Source organism: Mycetomoellerius zeteki, unplaced genomic scaffold (genome assembly GCF_001594055.1).
Source record: "Mycetomoellerius zeteki isolate Tzet28-1 unplaced genomic scaffold, Tzet1.0 scaffold39, whole genome shotgun sequence".
Taxonomy (NCBI): Eukaryota; Metazoa; Arthropoda; class Insecta; order Hymenoptera; family Formicidae; genus Mycetomoellerius; species Mycetomoellerius zeteki.
The window spans coordinates 32,430-51,849 of record NW_017257381.1 but is presented as its reverse complement, the minus strand read 5'-3'; the positions used below and the strand labels follow the sequence as shown (position 1 = coordinate 51,849).

Sequence of the window (19,420 nt, the reverse complement as noted above, 5' to 3'; positions counted from 1 at the left end):
CAAGTTTCATCAACCGTTATTAATCGACGCAAAAAATCCGACTCGTTTCGCTTAAACCGCTCCAACACGGCCTTAGAAATGTTCATTCGAATACGTTTTTGATCCAGAGTGAGCAAGCACGGCACCCAACGCGCGGTTAATTTACGCATGCCTAATTCTTCAGTCAATATATGACAAAGACGTTCTTTTGATATGCCTCTGCTATCTCCCTAATCTTAATTCGACGGTTGTCCATTATCATTTGATGAATTTCTTCGATGTTATCGGTGGTCGCAGTTGTTGGCTGTCCCGAACGCTCATCATCAGCTAAGCTGGTACGATCACGTTTAAATTCAGCTACCCATCTTTTCACGGTGGCAAATGATGGGGCAGAGTCCCCGTAAACAGCGTCCAACTCGGCTTTAATTTGCGTAGACGTATTGCCTTTCAAATGCAAGAATTTAATTATAGCACGATATTCAATTTTTTCCATTTTTACAAAATGACACAAATGATTGTCAAACAAGAACTGAACGTCCAAAGTGGCCACAATTGCCATAGATATTTTTCGTAAGTATCACGATTATAATACCAGAATGGTTTTGACGAGTAACGCCATCTTCATGATGAGGCTCAAAACTTTTTAGACGACTCTCGTATACCGGAATTTTTCAAAGTCGATTTTCTCGACTAGCTGAGAAGTGCATTTGGTTGACCAAAGTAATTTCTGGGCGATGCACTTCACGTACCGTAAATTTCAAAATTTTCTAAATTCCGAACATCTGACCGTCTCCTTGTGAGTCATCTCCTTCCGAATCTCGGCGGTCCTAGTGCGTACGTCAGGCGTCTATATGTGAACGTGGTGCAGTCGGTGATCCTTTATGGATCACCGGTGTGGGCCCGGGAAATGGCTGGAAATGGGCGAATTAAACGCCTTGTTACACCCGTGCAACGGAAACTCGCTACACGAGTCTTCCGGGCCTACCTCACTGCGTCTCATGCGGCGGTGACCGCTCTCGCGGGGACATCCCCAATCCCTCTTATCGCCAATGAGCGTGCCGAGATATATTGGAATATTCGGCGTATGAGGGAGAGGAATAACTCCCCACCGCGAGAGCCATTGGCATACTGAGGAAGCGCGAGTGGGGGAGAACCATTCGGATTTGGAAGAAAGACCTCCCAAGTTCGAACTCCCCTGGGTACTGGACCGTCGAGACCATCCAGCCCTACCTCAAGAGGTGGATGGACCGAGCCTGGAGTGGGCTGTCGTTCCACCTGGTGCATGTATTCTCCGGATACGGTTGTTTCGAAGAATTCTTGTCTCCGAATAAGAAAGGAAGAAACGCTCTGGTGTCATCATTGTGACGGCACTCCATATCTTAGCGCGTTGTCTTGCCTGGGATGTGGAGCGCTATGACCTCAGGGCCATTGACTCGAATCTGTCCCTCTCGAGCATCGTGATTAAGATGGGACGAGAGGGACGAGTACTGGAGGGAAGTCTCCTTCTTCTGCCACAAAGTAATGTTGCAGAAGAAGGAGGCGGAAAGGGTGAGGCGGAGAGAGGCTCTCCCCCCAAAACCCCTCTCAACGAGGGTAGGCCGCAAACCCCCAACCCTCCTCAGGGGGTAGGTGGTGTCGCGCCCATCTCATAGCGGACCCCGACTTGAAGATTCCCTATCATCATCCGCTGAAACCAGGATTCTGATGAATCCCGGTCAGGGTGCTCAAAATTGTGGCGCCCTTAGACGCCACAGACTGGGAGATGGTCGAAAGTATGTCGCCGGTGATTCCCGGCCTCCCCCCGATAAAATCTGCCAGAAGGCAGCGGTGAGGTTTTTAGTGGGTCATGGTGACCTTGGACCTCTCCTTGGGGGAAGGACAGGGGCACTGAATCCCATACTATCCCCGGATTAGGTCAATCCCGGGAGTGTCTTTCTCTCCATGAGATGATTTCCTTTTGGGGATCATCGCTCCTTGGCGGGAATGAAAGATTTTCTCCACCTTAAAAAAAAGCAGTAAGCGAATTGACCAATCACAGAGTCCGTCAAGCCATAACGTAAGCAGTACCCAATCCAACATATTGATTTCCTTACTGCTTACGTCTTACTGCCTTAAGTTTTTTTGTGTGCCATGGCTCTAACTTTATAGAAAATGGACGACACTCTATTATGAACAGAATCTCCGATTAGAGGATTCTATCCTACTAACGCTTAAAAATAATTTTTCTAATATTCAAATATTTAAAAATCGCAACATACGAATTTATTGTCATGGAACATATACTTAAAGTCATTACCATATCACTGAATTTGCTCAACTGTGTGTACGCAGGCTTCTAGGTTTTGCTAATCATCTTACGATCGAGCGAGTCAGTAAACTATAATCGTATAATACAAATTAATGAAGATGTGTATTAAAAGTTCGAAGTACATAAAATAGACACTCTCACGATAAACAAATTCTTAATAATTTAAGAATCATCGCTGTCGCTCTCTCGCTGTTCCCGTGATACTTCATCCACGCACGGTGCGCCATCCACGTTTCTATTAAAGTTATGAGAATTCCATAGAGGAAGCCATTTATTCACGAACCACCAATGTACAGAAAGCCTTCCATGATTGCATTCCGTTCTTTCGCATCTGCCGAGAAACTGACATATTCCAGTCAGACTTCCGCCTTGACTACGGATACAAGAGTCATCGCAGGTATGCTGGTGTTCTACGTAGCGACTTATGGAACAGATAGGAGCACTCGATGTGGAAGCACCGGGAACAAATACCGATCGTAAAACTGAAGATGAATTCGACTCATTGAATCTTGCATTAGATGTCGCATTACCGGACGTCGACGGACCGGGATTATTTGGTGAATTTCTACTATTAGATGTATTCCCGTGACCGGACACGGAAGCACGATCCATCCTACCGACATGAATCATGGCATATAAAGGATTATTAACAGACTGTCCGGTCCGATTAATCCAATCCAAGTATCGTCCGATGATCGTGGAATTATTAAAATCAGACGAAGCTTTACTACGGCAGATACAATTGGCCAGATTTCTACAATGACAACATTCTATTTTCAATAATTCAGCAGCGCGAAGAGCGGGAAACTTTGTATAAGAGTATTCCCCACGACAAAAGGGACATCTACAATTTCTTGAGACTTGATACACGTAATGCCTGGAATTAGATGTGTCTTGATATTGTAATCTGTTGTACAGATAGTAACAATGATGGCATACGTATCTTGCGTCCATGTTTCTACAGTACGGACATGTGCAATTATACATGATTGGATGAGAACGTTTCGTAGAAGCGTATGCAATATTCTCTGTGGAGAAACAATTGCGACCTAATCTGTTTAGAGAACTTTGGTAAATGTTACTATTCAATCGAGAATAATCGATATAAATGTGTCTTGGTTGATTGTATGGATCCATATTTCTAGCATTTTCCATGTCGCTCAAAAAACTATGAGTAGGTAAATGATACTTATAATGACAATGCGCTCTACTGCTACACGATATCCGCTCGTCTATTCTTTCATACATATGATTATCCATGTTACCCTGATTGTTTTGAACTAGAGATTCGTTCTGAGGGATCTCCGCGTTTTCATCATCGTCTTCATCATCATCATTGTCCAAACGCTCGTAAATGTTTTCTTCCGGTTCCTGCTGTTGCTGTGGTTGTTGTAATCGACGGTTGTAATTGCGTATCAAATCAATCGGATTTTGATAATGTGGATTCAGATTTGGATGTATCTGTAGCGTGCTGTTGGGACGATTCTGAAAAGTACGCGAGATATGACCCACGTTTTGGTAACTATCCTCCCTCTCCTGATTACTTCTGCCTTGATTCATTATGACTGCGGCTAATTCGCCATTCTCATATCTCTGACAAACGCAACGCGGACCTGGACAATTGTGGCTGGCGCCGCGATTTTGCACACCGCTGGGCCCGGCTTCCCGCGAGGAATCCGATATCTCGACATCTGAATCCATATTTTGTTCTGTCGTATGCCCAGCGGATTGTAGACCTCACATTGTCGTTGCAGAGGCCATTGGTTTATCGATGATGGCTACACCTGCGTAACTACGCCCAACTCCCATACAAGTCGGCAGAGTAGTCCAGGTATCGGTTCTTGGAGAATACATTTCTACAGATGCCAAACTGGAGGAACCGTCGTCTCCACCCACCACATATAAAAGTCCATTTAATGCCACAACACCTGTTTGATATAGCATTTATGTTAGATTTATGAGAAAAGATTATAACATGAAGAAAGAAGACAGGATGTCTAAGACCACTTTTTTAAAATAAAGAGAAACAATTTTTATTAAAAATCTCAAAAATTATGATGAATAAATCAAATATGTTTTATTCGTTTCAAATACTTTAACTTCTGATTTCGAACGAAAATAAGCTATTCAAACCATATATTAAATTTTTTAAATGCAACATAATATATTTTATTACAGTTTGGATTACACGCAAAAATATAAGAAACTTTTGTCTAAAATATTTTTTCTGGGAAAAAAAAACACACACTTTTATTCATCTTAAAGTGATCTTAAAGGTGTGATGAAAAAATAAACTTTAACTCTAACTTAACATAACTTCCCATTCGAATAGCCAACTTTCCAAAATTATTTTATGTGCAAATAGAATTGCTTTCATAAAAGCGTGCTCTAAGACAATATGAAAAATCTTGAATATTCTCTATTCCTCAATATCATTTATTATTCTTGATTTATCTATCAAAAATTTCACAGAGATTTATCTAGCCATATTCTATTCAAATGAAGAAATCTATGTTGCGATATACTGTTAATGTTGAAAGGTTGTGGCGAAAACGTTATCTTGATTGGAACCTTACTCGCGGAACGTTTTTCACATTTTTTCATGTTTGACTAATTAAATTAGGATATCAATCACATGTAACTTTTTCTCTGAAATAACACACGAAGTTGAACGAGTATCGGAGAAGAAATTAGAAAAAGACATGAAATGACATGAAGCATTTATGACGCCGTGTGTACACATGAAAGTTTTAATTGCCCCAGGCAAATATCTTGAAAAATATGGAAGATATGGAAAAACGTTCCAGACAAAATTTGTAAGATTCGAAAATACGATACATAAGAGGTTTGACCTTGGGTGACGCTGCCAAGGTCAGGTCATTTTATTGTAAAAGTTAAAATGGGACACCCTGTATATCAAAGTTCGACATATAGTCTCATTTTAACTTTTGTATCGAAATATCTTATAAAGTATAAAATATTTAAGAAGAAAGTGGAACGGTTTCGAGGGAAGTATTTTGGTCACTTTTTTTTCTAGGTAGAGGCGCCAAAAAGATATGAAGAGTACCTCCACTTTTTTTAATTATACGATCTTTTTACATAATGATCCTTTAATTATTCTACATACAAAAGTATTAAAGATATAAAAAAACCAATAATTTATAAAATATTTTATACTTTAGTCTGGCGCATATTGATATGAAATTAATATCGAATATTTCATTAATTATTAATTTTTTGATAATCGTACTTTAATATTTTTATGAACAAAATGATAAAATGAATCAATTGGTGTAAATAAAACACATAATTGCTTATTTAAAAAATTATTCATTCTGTGTCTATATATACACATTTTTTTTAAATCAACTATGTATTTTCTTAATACTTTTATATGTAGACTAATTAATGGAATCATATTATGTAGAAAATCATACAATTCCATTTAAAAAAGTAGAGGTGACTTCCATATCTTTTTGGTGTCTCCACCTATAAAAAAACCAATATGACCAAAATACGTCTCCCTCGAAACCGTTTTACTTTCATTTGTGTTATGTATGAACGCGCTTTATGTTCCGACCAATCACAAACGAGTTTATCGGTAGAGTCCGTTCTTAGTTCCAGTTGATCCGCGTTCTATAGAGAAAGAGAACCTGCTTATCAACATTATACGACACACGATGTAATAAGAAAGGTGAATCATTCCGGTGGATGCGCAGTGGACTGAAAGAAGCGGGGGGAGGGGGGTATGTCAACCAATCAGAGTTTGGGCAATTTGTCTGATTCAAAATGGCCGACGGAGCAATCAATCGTGCTGTAAGCATTATACAAGATAGAAGAATTATTTCGCAAGTTCTTTACCAGTTTCCTTATATGTAAACCTTTTTTCCTCAAATGCATAGGAAAAGAAAGATAATTCAGGAAATATAATGTTATTTATAGATATTTTTTTTTATATATATGTTTAGTTTATTTTATTTCATGAGTTCGTAACTCGCGCCGGACGAATTGCCCAATCTCTGATTGGGTCGAGATCTCGGCTCTCCGCCGTTATGCGTATTAGGTCTGTTCGCGTTGCTTGCACTCTTAGCACTCGGCATCTTCGCTTTCTCTCTTTTCAAGGCTAAATATATATCTATCTCATTTTAAGTGCAAAAATATTTGGAGATTTCATGCAACGCGAACAGATCTATTGATTCACCTTTCTTATTACATCCCTTAGTGGAAAAATGTTGCTGAAATTATTCCACGTTTTGGAACACTTTTCAACAAAATTTCAACATTTCAAAAAAATTTCAGTTTAATTTCAGCGATTTTTAACGAAAAATTCATTTTCGACAAAATTTTAGAAAAATTTTTGACAAGAATTTCAGAGAAATTTCAGAGAAATTTCGGTTGGATTTCAATGATTTTTCAGTATGTCAGCTGAAAAATTCACTTTCAGTGAAGTTTCAGCAAATTTTCAGCAATTTCGCTGAAATGTTCCAAAACGTGGAATAATTTCAGCGAAACTTTTTCACCAGGGTCATAATACGACATTCAGATTTCTGTTCCGAATAAAGTGTTCATTAACGAGAGTAGATCTGTTTATATTTACCACACATCAGACATTCCATTACGCGCAAGCCAGAGATACAAAAGTAGTGTCAGAAGGAAAGTTGATTCTACGTCCACGAAGAAGTACGTACAACACGAATTCAGATTAAGTCTCGAACCGACAGAAGTCACGCATCGTAAGGATAGATATACTACAAGAGCTTTTATAAATAATGACAAACATGCTTACCAGTGCGCTACAAACATCTGCAGTTAACATAACCGTTAGTAATTCGACAAATTCGATGGAAGTACCATCGTCAAATCATGTGCAAAGGTACCGACATTTTAATTTTCAATGGCTGGATACTATAATTTCGGAAGGAATAACGGTACAGGACTATTTTAAACACGAGCCATTTACAACTCTTGTACAGAAGAAAGTCTCTAGGCACCGGCCGCGGTGAGTGGCTCGTGTCCAAACGATACGTGTCAAATTGTGTATTGAACCTCCCTTAAATTCTTTAAAAATAAATAAAATTACATAATTTTAATTTATGAATTCGGATATACAATAGTTGTTTTAAGGATTAAACCATAAGAAATTGACCAATTACAATCGAATGCGAAGAGAATAATCGACTATGATTCGTACATTTCTTATGGTTTAAGGCTTAAAAACCTATTGTAGATCCGGACTAACACTTTTATGCTATTTTAATCGCAGTAAATTAAATTTACATGTTGTTTTAACCAAACAAATAACAAATAAACTGAGTTAATACTGAGTTACCAAGTGCAGGACACCTTGTGTAATGCTAATGCCGGTGATATTGTAACTTTCAAGCCTCATAACTCGAAAAGTACTTAATGAAAATGAATTAATTATAGTGTTTTGAAAAACTCTAGAGATAAGCTACAAAAATATGTAATAAAAAATAGGGGTTTCCATTTGAAAAAACATTAATGACCTTAACTTGATTTTGACAAGGTCATTCAAGGTCAAGTCCACATTTCCATCATATGTCCCCCTTCAAACCATGTAACTTTCGTTCGAAAAATTTTTCAATAAAATCATCGATTTGCGAGATAATCGACCATATCACTTAAAATGAAACACCCTGTATAGATGCTTGCATACCAATAGAAAATGATGTTCGATTTGAACATTGAACAAACACTCACTCACTCACTCACCCAGAAGCGTATATCACTAATAAATATAGAATCAGATATTTGTCACATTCTCGTGGTTAGTCCTTTTTAAAGTCCTTTTTTTTTTCATCGCACTTGTGCGTGCTTTCCAAATCATTTCAAGTTCAATGGAAGTATATTTAGAAAAAATGTTTCACGAAAGTTTATTATTTGCGTGTAATCTAAATTTGTAATAAAAAAATATTTAAAAAATTCAATATCTGGTTTAAATAGTCAATTTTCAGTCGGAACTAAAAATTAAATATGTCACTGTCGATGGAGCATACCCGATTTGTTTATAACAATATTTTTAACATTCTTTTTATAAAAAAACATTTTTCCTCATTTTAAAAACGATGTTTGGGTGGTCTCAGAGGTCTTGTATGCAAGAAAATATTAACCACCTACCCGCGTTACGACGACACAATGCCATGTCACTGACAGGAGTCCATTGATTTGTCTCTGGATTAAATGCTTCTACGCTTTTTCGTACTAGTGGACCATCGTGACCTCCTACCGCATATAAAATACCATCCAGGACACCAACACCTGCACCACTGCGACGTGCGGACATTTCAGGTACAGGTTTCCATTGATCCTTCTCCGGATTATAGCACTCAACACTAGAAAGACATTGCCGAGATTCTCCATCGTAGCCACCAACCTAATTGCAAAGTCTCTCTATATTAAACACGTAATACAGATGACATCGTTTTCAAAGTAATATTTGATATGAACTTACAGCGTAAAGCAATCCTTTAACAACACCGACTCCTACGCTACTACGCCGTGTTGACATTCGTGCTACTGGTCTCCATTCGCGAGTCCGTGGATCATAAACTTCAGCCGAATTTAACCCTGTCGAACCATCGAAGCCACCAACCTATGCATGTAAAATATCGGTTAAATTTTAAATATGATTTACATTAATAAAGAACATAAGATACAAACAGGAAAATATAATAACGTACAGCGTAAACGCAATTGCCGAGTACGGCTACACCGAGTGTCGATCTCCTCGCCTCCATCTCGGGACAGGGTGACCATTGATCCGCTGCAGCATCATAAATATCAACTGTTCGTACTCTTAATGATCCGTTAAATCCACCAACGGCGTATACGCGTCCGCCAAGAACACAGAGTCCTGCAATCCAATACAGTATAATCGCGAGACGCTCGGTCTCAGGGACAATACTAGTTTGAAATCGTTAAAAGTTTTTGACCTGTGTCTCACTATGTTTAAAAGTATTCTACTAGTAAGTAGAGTTACTAATATTATAAAATACTATTATTCATATTTTTATAGTTAAATATATTATGAATAATAGTATCTTATAATATTAGTAACAGAATACTTTTAAACATATGTAGTGAGAGACACAGGTCAAAAACTTTTAACGAATTCAGACTAATTTCGTCCCTGAGACCGAGCATCGCACGCTACAATAAAACAGCAATGAAGTGAGGAGTAGGAATGGTAATGGGCGTGAATACTGACATATTTCAATTTCAGACCAAAAGACCCCCACCTTGAACATCTTTGGTATAATCGTTACTTTACAAAAAGGAAAGAGAACAATTTTACTATCGTATTTCAACTGAGAGATGCTATTTACCAGCTCTACAACGTCGTGTTGGTAATTCAGAAACTTGATACCACCTTTCTTCTTTAAAGTCATAACACTCAACGCTTCTGATCGCCTTTGGAGCTTGGCCGCCAACAACGAGTAACACTTTAGGTAATCCTCTAGGTTGTCTTGGTTTGGTACGCGGCGTTTTGAATAATGACTTTTGTTCACCCTTCAGTAAATGATATTTTAAGGCTTCGATCAAAAAATCCTTGCCTGTGAAAATTAAAGGATACATATATCTCTTCTTTCAACATGTATATCATAATAGCAAACTTACATTGCAAATTAGCTTTAAGAAGCGGTTCCTCTTCCACACGTTGCACTAAATACTCTTGAGAAAGTAAAGGCAAGCGCACGTGCTCCATTAACAACGCCAAATCGTTCTGCCTCTTTTCGAGGTCGTGATGTACCCATGAAATAACACATTCGAATACTTTCTCTTCAGAAGGCACCATTAAACGATCACTACAGATAAGTTTAGCTACTTGGTCAGGTTCCAATGTTAAAAATTCTTCTGCGTCAACCACTTCTCTACGATCGATATTAAGACAATTAATACAATCGTATAATACAATCTAATTGAGAGGATCAGAATTTGAGATGCAACTTACGAAAAATGCTGTTCGATGTAACTGTCTGCGTGCGTCAACAACTCGAGGCACCCATGCAAATCTGCAAACGCTCTAATACCGAGACAATTAGACGGATGTAATTGAGCTTGTAAGAAATCGCAACAGGCATCTCGTACATCCGTCAGTTGTAACAAGTTTGCAGCAGGTAGAAGCACCTGTACGTTATCCTCTGTAACGTGGACTTCTGCAGAGTAAACATAATCTACTAATAATTCTAATGCCGAATAATCTACGCCTTGCAACGTTATTCTCTGTTGATCGCGCTCTTCAAAACTTGTAAACATGGCGTAAAAGTAAGGACTGCATGCGGCGAGAACCATTTTGTGAGCCGGTACTTCCATACCACCATCCGCTACTAGGATGACATCGCAGAGTAAATTTTTCCTAAAAATCATAGCATATTATTTAAATCCATGTTTATCTTAGAATTTTATATATTTATAAAATTTAGATTTGTGATAAATTTTTAATAACATAGCAGTACGTGTATGTAACAACATACCTAAAAAATAATATAAATATATTTTTTAAAAAATAAATTAATAATATGGGTCAATAAGAATAAATCAATAAATAAAAGAAGGGCTACAAGTCAATTAAAATTTAAAGAATATTTAATATTCGTACAAACATTTCGACGCCGATCGGGTCAGAATATTAAATATTCTTTAAATTTTAATTGGCTCTTAGCCCTTCTTTTATTTATTGATATTTTTTAAAGATATAATATATCTGAACATGCACACACGCACGCAGGCAAACAGTTTAGTTATACAAAGATATAATAATACAAATTATTTCAATACATAACAAAGATAACAAAAATATATACTTTCTCATCTCATTGATGACATCAAAGGCTCGATTCGTGTGATGATGATTCCTGTACGGTGGTTTATCCTTCCCATTCTCACGAGGAACATGCTTCTGCGAACTCTCGTCCAGAGAATTTTGGCTAGCATAGCGAAGTAACAAGCAACTGTAATGATGAAAGACGAGCAGTTATAATTCTGATTACAGCAGTTATACGATGGCAAATCAATAAGTACCCGTGTTTGAAGACAAGTGACGTTGCTGATGCAAGTTGGCATTACCATCGTGTACTACCATCTTTCAAATGACGCCATACAAAATTTCAGAGTGATTCATGCAATAGTCTTGATTTGACAGCAATTCGTAGTGAGAGTGTTTAATGTTTTCCGATACAATGGAAAAAGAACAATATCGATTCGTGATTCGCTTTTTATTTTTGGATAGAAAAACGTGCGAAGAAATAAAAACGAAGTTGCCGTCTATGGGAACCCTTCACCATCTATGATAACCGTCAGATATTGGTTCAACGAATTCAAACGTGGTCGTTCGTCTGTTTTTGATGAGGAGCGCCCAGGCCGCCCGGCAGACTTGGTTACTGAGGAAATCGTTGAAAAAGTCCACGACATGATTCTCGCTGATCGCCGAACGAAAGTGCGTGAAGTAGCAGAGGCCATAGGCGTGTCATATGGAACGGCATTCAATATTTTGCATGATAATTTAGGAATGAAAAAGCTGTCGGCCCGATGGGTGCCGCGATTGCTCACGGTGGACAACAAGCGAATGCGGCTATCAATTTCAAAGCAATGTTTGGAGCCGTTCAAGCGCAATCCGAAGGAGTTTTTGCGTCGAGTAGTAACCGTTGATGAAACATGGATTCATTACTACACATCGGAGACCAAGGTACAGTCAAAATAGTGGATTTCACCCGGCGAACGTGCTCCGAAGAAGGCCAAGACGGTCCCATTGGCCGGAAAAGTGATGGCCACTGTTTTTTGGAATGCGCAAGGATTGCAATCCTCCGCAACATTTGAGTTTGTTGAACACGATCAGTTTCTTCCCAAATGAAGATTATTGATAACAAGGCTTATTCTGCCTTAATTAAAATGGTTTAAGATACAAAATCGATCCTCTTAAACGAACACAGCCTTTTATTATATCATATCTGTCAATATCAAATTAATTCGTTCTTATATACCAAAAAAACAAAATTTGTTCTCATAAAATATCTATACAAACATAAAATTAATTCTTCCTTAAGGAACTCTTTGGTAAACAATACTAAGTATTATTAGTCTTATAATATCTTAAATGACGTAAAACGAAGAAAAAAATTACTAATACATGTTGAGTAAAGTACGAGTAATAATAATGCGATACTCGTACTTTACTCAACATGTATTATTAATTTTTCAAAGATTTTTTTTTAAGTAAAACTTAAAAAAAATCTTTTAAATAACGTGAGAGTATCGCATTATTCTAAAGAACTCAACATTAATTACGACAAACCAATTATCATTGAACAAAATGGAATATATGTCTTTAACGTACAAACGTATTTGCTGGGATATAAATTACATCGGAACGACATTCAGAGGCCATATTTCTATAAAATTGAAAAGAAAATAAATTGCTTCAATGAATGCTTATAACATAACGTTTTTGAATCAATTTTTTAACTTGACATCAGTAAACAAACTTAGAGGAACAATAGAGTGATTTGATATAAAAGCAGGTCTGTCCAATTTGAGTTTCAGAGCGAAAACGCAAAGCCATCAATGTAAAAAAATTCAATGTAAGATTTCAGAGAATGTAAAGTGTTGATAAGCGTCACTTAGACAAAAGCATATCCAGCACATCTAAACAAGAATAAGTTACTAGAATTAATTAATCTTAAATACATATAGATCGGTAAGACATTTTTGGCACCAGTAACATAGAATATGAGCACAACCGCTTGCTTATTAAACTTCTCCATTTATCCGTTTGTTCTGTATTTAACACTCTCTATTCTCTCTCGCGATCCTCAGTGAAAAATAATCGAAGAGCTAAGATATAGCCATGTGGTAGCCAAAAACTGAAAATTCACTGTAATATTTATTCTCCTTCACGAAAGAGTTTGTTTTAAAAATGATATAAGCTAACTATTAAAGAGAATTATTAAATTAAATAAGAAAACATTGAAAAGGGCTATGAGCCAAATAAACAATTTTAATAAATGAATTATTAAAGCTATTACAATATCAAGACAACCAGGATTGGCAAGTAACGCATTATTTGTAACGTCATTATCGTTACAAGTTACTTTTTTCGGTAATGAATGGGTAACGACGTTACATTTTCTTCTGAATAACGTTCATTGTAACTCAGTTACATTTTTAGGATAATGGTAACGATTTCGCTAGTTACTTTTTATTTCTAGCAACTGCCACAAAGTTTTAGTCTTGACTAAACCTGTATATATATTATATATATTGTATATATGAAAGAATAAACTTTAGAGAGAGAGAGAGAGAGAGAGAGAGAGAGGAGAGAGAGATTTATTTATTAAGAGAGATTAATTCATTTTTCTAAAAAAGCAATATTTTGTATCGATATTTGTTATATCGAAACTTTTCGTCTGATATATTGTCTGTATCAATGCACTTAGTTTTAATATAGTATTAATACGAATATCAATACAATTGAAAATATTGAACATCCCTAGTTTCACGCATGATACGCATGATGCATCTTTTATCCTTGTTATTCACCGAATGAAAAAACAAGGATAAATGATGCATTATGCACATCGTGCGTGAAACGGAACGCAGCCCATGTATAAGTGAAAATTTTTTGCTTCAATTACACAAATCCTCAGTTTCAAAAACAAATTTTCTGCTTTAAAAAAAAATTCTTTGTTTAAAAAAAATGGTAATTATTTAGAATACGGTTCCTCCTCTAGAATCTTAATAAAAATGTACTCATTCGACGCGTTTTCACTCAAAAAAACGAAAGAATCTAACAAAAGGCGCGGCAGTTAGCCTCGTGAATCGAGTTATTAAGCGTTATGGCTTCTGCACACTAGACGCGGAAACGCTTACCGCGCGGCAAAATACGACGCGGTAGCCAATAAGCTTTACAGCCAATTACAGCTCCTACATGTTCATTGGTTACCGCGTCGCATTTTGCCGCGCGGCAAGTGTTTCCGCGTCCAGTGTGCAGGAGCCATTACCCCGGATCTACAATAGGGATTTAAGCCTCAAGCCATAAGAAATGGACGAATCATTATTCCCCTCGACTATAATTGATCAATTTCTTACGACTTAAGGCTTAAAACATCTATTGTAGATCCGGGATTAAAGTTCGAGACTTTAAAGGTTAAGATATCTGTCATTCCGACTTGATGTAGCTCTATGTATACGTTGTGCTTTAATTACACAAATTCACTGTTTCAAAAACGCAAATTCGCTACTTTAAAAACACAAATTCACTGCTTTAAAAACAAAAATTCGCTGTTTTAAACACAAAAATTCTTTGCATTAGCAATGAATTTGTTTTTAAGCAGAGAATATGTTTTTAAAGCAGAGAATTTGGGTAACCCTCTGCCATTGATGTGACAGAACCTGAATATCTGTCAACTTTAACAATTAATCTCGGTTCGCGGGACAGAGCGACACTTTTTTTAGCCAAATTCATTTCATGCAAAATAGCGTCGAATGAGACTAATTTTATCAAGATCGGAGGTGAGGCCCCTAAATTCAACGATTACTCAACATCCATAAATAGTGGATCACACTTTGAAAAATTTTGCGTATTCCGAAAACCATCGAAAAAAAAGTAACAATCTCTGTATCCACGAGACTGTACAATTATAGATCTCATTCCACCTCTGTGACAGATTTCCTAACCTCCATAGTCGTCAAGTTTAACGCTTAATATCACGATTCGCGGGAGAGAGACACTTTTTCTGCCAGATTCGTTCATTTCGTGCAAAACGCGACGAATGAGCCTAATTTCGAAATCGATAAGGAGGCCCGTCTCCTTCACAATTACACAAAATCTCTGCTTTAAAAACACAATTTTATATATAATTTTTGTTTTTACAACAGAGAATTTGTTTTGATTAAGTTTGTTTGCTTTAAAACACAAATTCTCTGCTTTAAAAAATTTTCTACTGTAAAAGACAAAAATTATACAGGAAATAATTTGTTTTTAAAGCAGAAAATTTGTATTTTTAAAGTAGAGAACTTGTGTTTTTAAAGCAAAGAATTTGTTTTTAAAGCGGAGAATTTATATTTACAAACCAGAGAATTAGTGTAACCCTTTATGCCATTGATGTGACAAATTTCTTAACCTGAATATCTGTCGACTTTAACAATTAATATCTCGTTTCGCGAAGGAGAGCGACATTTTTTTGCCAAATTCGTTCATTTCGTGCAAAAACACGAATAAGCTCAATTTCATTGCTTTTTAAGGTGCGGTAATTATTTAGAAGAACTGCCTGACTGCCTCAACTCCGATTTCGATGAAATTAGGCCCATTTGACAAAAATATTAATTATTGAATAAAAGTTGAAAAATTTAATTGTCAAAAAGTTATTTGACCGTCCAAAAATTTAGTTTAACGATTTGTTATTGTCAGTGCTACCTGAGGACAATTACAAATCCATTACAGAAAAACGATGAGAGACTCGCCTGCCCTTGGTGTCGGATCCGTCACTGATATTATTAGGTAGCTGATTCTGTCCTGCTGATTCCATTTCGACCGATCTCAGCCACTGGACGTGACCGGCGGGCGGCGCTCAGTAAAAATTCTGTGCAGCTAGCTATCGCACCGCGTTGTACGATGTCCTTGTCTTCTTCAAAATCCCCTGTATTCCCGGTTTTCCGACTTGTACGATGTTATACTCTCGTCGAATTTACGAGTCATATCATCGCGCACTCACAGCGGAGGATTTAACCGAGGAAGAAAACGACACTCTCTTGCCGATTTAAGGCGCCTTTACATGGCTTTTACATCATTACATGGGAGCATCAAGCATCGAGCATCGTGAGTATGCGCAGTGATATACTATATGTATCAGCTTATGCCGTCGTGAGGTTTAGGGTGCCGTCCCATGTATTAAGCAAATCGGCCAATCACAGTCGAGCGTTTTTAAACGCGAAATCGTAATTTTGATTGTGATTGGTCGATTGACTTGCGACCTTGCGATTACGACTAAAATGTTTGTACGTGCGATGGCCTTTAGTGCGCACCAGGGCGCGCTTATTAGGTCTGATGCCGAGTGCCAAAAGTGCAAGCAACGCGAACAGACCTTTTATAGGTGCTCATGCACAATTTTCATTATGACGGTCGTTTGCGTCAGATCATAGATGTCGACACACAGAGTGAGGGTGCCGTCACATGTACACGGAATCGGAACGACGGAACGGATTTCTTACTAGAAAATTTGAGATCACTACAATTCCGTTCCGTAAGAAGTTTCTCTACCCGTCCCATGTAGCCGGAACGGAATGAAAATGGACGGAATGTCGCCTCGGTCGCAAGTTAATTTGCCTAATTTAATCGATATTTCGTTATTTTAATGCGACTAAAGCAGTAATATGCATAATTTGTGCAATTATCTTATTTATAACATTACTTTGAATACTTAAAAATACTGAATTATAAGAGTGAGATATATTATGTTACCAAAATTCCATTGCGTTCCGGCTACATGGGACGGGTAGAGAAACTTCTTACGGAACGGAATGGTATGTTCACCTCAGATGGTTGAATGTGAAATTAAAACAAATATTCAGAAACCTTTTTTTTGGAGATTACAACGATGGACGAAGAAGTAGTGTTAACTGTAATGTTAAAATTATTGCGAAATGCAAGAAATATGCCAAGTTGGCGTGCTATTCTGATATTTAAGAGAGTACGAAAATTATATTTCGCTTATAATATTTTATTACAAAATAAAAAATATACAAGAAAACGAAAATTTTGGGTACGGCCAATGTTTACACAAAGAATGAGACATCTTCAAGGCGCAAGTGACAATTTAGTCGTTGAAATGCAAACGACCGATCGTGAGAAGTTCTTCAATTACTTTAGAATGACTCCGGAATTATTTGAAGAACTGCTGTCATTAGTTGGACCACTTATTGAGAAGCAAGAATTATGCCGAGTTCCAATTTCATCTCGTACAAGATTGCAACTGGTTTTACGCTGGTTGGCATCTGGTGATAGTATGGCATCTCTTTCATATGCATTTCGTATTGGAGCAAATACAGCTTCTAAAATCATAATCGATGTAACATTCCGTTGATTCCGTTGTACCGTTCCGGCCATAGTTCCGATGGTTCCGATACAGCAGAGAAACTTCTTACGGAACAAAATGCTAGTGAACTTATTTCTAGTAAGAAATCCGTTCCGTCGTTCCGATTCCGTGTACATGGGACGGCACCCTTACGGCCAGTATTCATATAAAATTATGAATTATGCCTAAAGGTACCTTTTCATGCTGACGCTCGACACTCATTTTCGGCATCAAAATAATCACGTGATAGAAATTGACGACTATCAAGCGCCAAATTTGATCACAGGACCTATTTTGACGCTGAAAATGAGCGTCGAGCATCAGCATGAAAAGGCACCTTAATTCATCCCGAACGCAGCAAGCGTCAAGGAGAGGCCTAGATAACAGAGAGCCGTCAGGTGAGAAAATGGTCCGATTGGCTCGCTAAATCACGTGATTCAGCGCCATTTTCTTTCATACTATGGTACGTTGTAATGTTAGGTTAATGTAGCTTGATATAATAGTTATGATATTCCGATATCATTTCCGAGTTATGATTAACGATAATAATGTTGTGATATTCCGGAATATAAATTTACTTGTTAATAGATTATATAGTCATAAGAAAGGATAATTATTAACTGTGATGTAAATACTGTTATTTATTTAAATTTTTATTAAACATAAACTTTATGTGAAAAAAGAATATTTATCAAGTTTTTTTGTCATTGTTTTTCTTCCTCAGAATGAAGTGCTGTATATATACATGTAGTAATAAATATAAAAATAAAAAATAAAAGATAAGAAAAGGAGACGAAAACGATGATGTAAGTGTCATGCTCCATAGTTTTCCCACAACATAGAAAGAAAATATATATGGATCAGTAATATTCGGAAAATTAATGGATTTACTTGGGAACCAAAGAATTCATTGTTTGTATGTTCTGTAAGTTTTATTTTGCAGTATGTTCTGTAAATTGTACTGTAACAAATACATAGTTGTTTACCGATACATGTATATTTCTTCAGAAGCTAACCTTACTTTGACATTTTGACAGTTCGCCTATCCCATGGTGAAAGAAAATGGCGGCGATAATCGAGAATTTCGATTATCGACCGCACTTGTCGCCTTTTTGTTATCTAGGCCTCTAGCGTCAAGCAACGGAGCAGCATCCAATCAGTGAGGCGATATTTACAGTGGTTTAAACAATATCGCCTTGCTGATTGGTTGCCGCTCTGCTGCTTGCTGCGTCCAGTGTGAATTAGGCATTAAGTCCGGATCTACAATAGGTGTTTTAAGCCTTAAGCCGTAAGAAATTGACCAATTACAGTCGAATTCGAGGAGAATAATCGACTATGATTCGTCCATTTCTTATGGCTTAAAGCTTAAAACTCTATTGTAGATCCGGGGTAATGGTTTATGCTTCGGTCTTAAAATCCTAAAATTCAGCCAATAGGACTGCCAGTCTTGTAGTTGATCCTAAAATCTGTAATCCTAAAATCGGACTTGAAATCTGTATTTCATTGGCAGAATTTTTAGGATTTTAGTGCTAAGACTGAAGCATAAACCAGGCATATGACCGGTATTCATAATCGATTCTTATTTCAAGACCGTCTTAAGCCGGCGGCAAACGATGCTTGTTTTCTTGCTGGATTGCTAGCTAGAGTCTTGGTAGTAAATTCTTGCCATCGTATTGGCTACGATGCTGACACTATCAGTACCGCAGCCAATACGATGGCAAGAATCTAATCCAGCTAGGAATCCAGTAGAAAAACAAGCATCGTGTACCACAGGCTTTAAGTAATGCCTTAATACGTTAATGCGGCTCTCTGATTGGTTCATGACACCTTAAGGCTAAACTAAAAAACGATCTTGAATATATAAAGAACTGACTATGAATACTAGCTTACGTGTCAATTTCAATGAATTCGATCACTCGCACTACACTGGATCAGTGCACGTTAAAGGCTACTTTATATAAAATATCTAAATATAGGCTGGAATCCATAGTCCGTTCTTAATCTCAAGCAAGATCTTAAGATGCTAATATGGCTCTCTGATTGG

The 19,420-nt window shown here is 37.2% G+C and overlaps 4 protein-coding genes across 4 annotated transcripts in view; 1 reads left to right on the top strand and 3 right to left on the bottom strand.

Annotated features, from left to right (window-relative positions):
* The window catches only part of LOC108726149 (uncharacterized), an 18,798-nt gene extending 14,788 nt beyond the window's left edge, over positions 1-4,010 (bottom strand). The window contains exon 1 of the mRNA XM_018453545.1: positions 2,080-4,010. Within this exon, the coding sequence (XP_018309047.1) occupies positions 2,450-3,988 (1,539 nt within the window). The 5' untranslated portion in view covers positions 3,989-4,010 and the 3' untranslated portion in view covers positions 2,080-2,449. The remainder of the gene's footprint in view (positions 1-2,079) is intronic.
* LOC108726152 (uncharacterized) lies at positions 13-552 on the bottom strand. Its single transcript, XM_018453549.1, has one exon. It carries the CDS (start codon positions 536-538, stop codon positions 164-166), a length of 375 nt encoding a protein of 124 aa, XP_018309051.1. The 5' UTR covers positions 539-552; the 3' UTR covers positions 13-163.
* Positions 4,007-16,042, bottom strand: kel (kelch protein). Its single transcript, XM_018453544.1, has 10 exons — positions 15,970-16,042; positions 15,767-15,922; positions 11,113-11,259; positions 10,260-10,664; positions 9,926-10,179; positions 9,634-9,861; positions 8,989-9,161; positions 8,760-8,900; positions 8,426-8,681; positions 4,007-4,215 (listed from the first exon to the last, which is right to left on the bottom strand). Exons 2-10 carry the CDS (start codon positions 15,829-15,831, stop codon positions 4,025-4,027), a joined length of 1,860 nt encoding a protein of 619 aa, XP_018309046.1. The 5' UTR covers positions 15,832-15,922; positions 15,970-16,042; the 3' UTR covers positions 4,007-4,024.
* A 775-nt stretch (positions 16,043-16,817) lies between these two features.
* On the top strand, positions 16,818-17,385 carry LOC108726121 (uncharacterized). Its single transcript, XM_018453507.1, has one exon. The coding sequence runs from the start codon at positions 16,900-16,902 to the stop codon at positions 17,383-17,385; it is 486 nt and encodes a 161-aa protein (XP_018309009.1). The 5' UTR covers positions 16,818-16,899.
* The last annotated feature ends 2,035 nt before the right edge of the window (positions 17,386-19,420 follow it).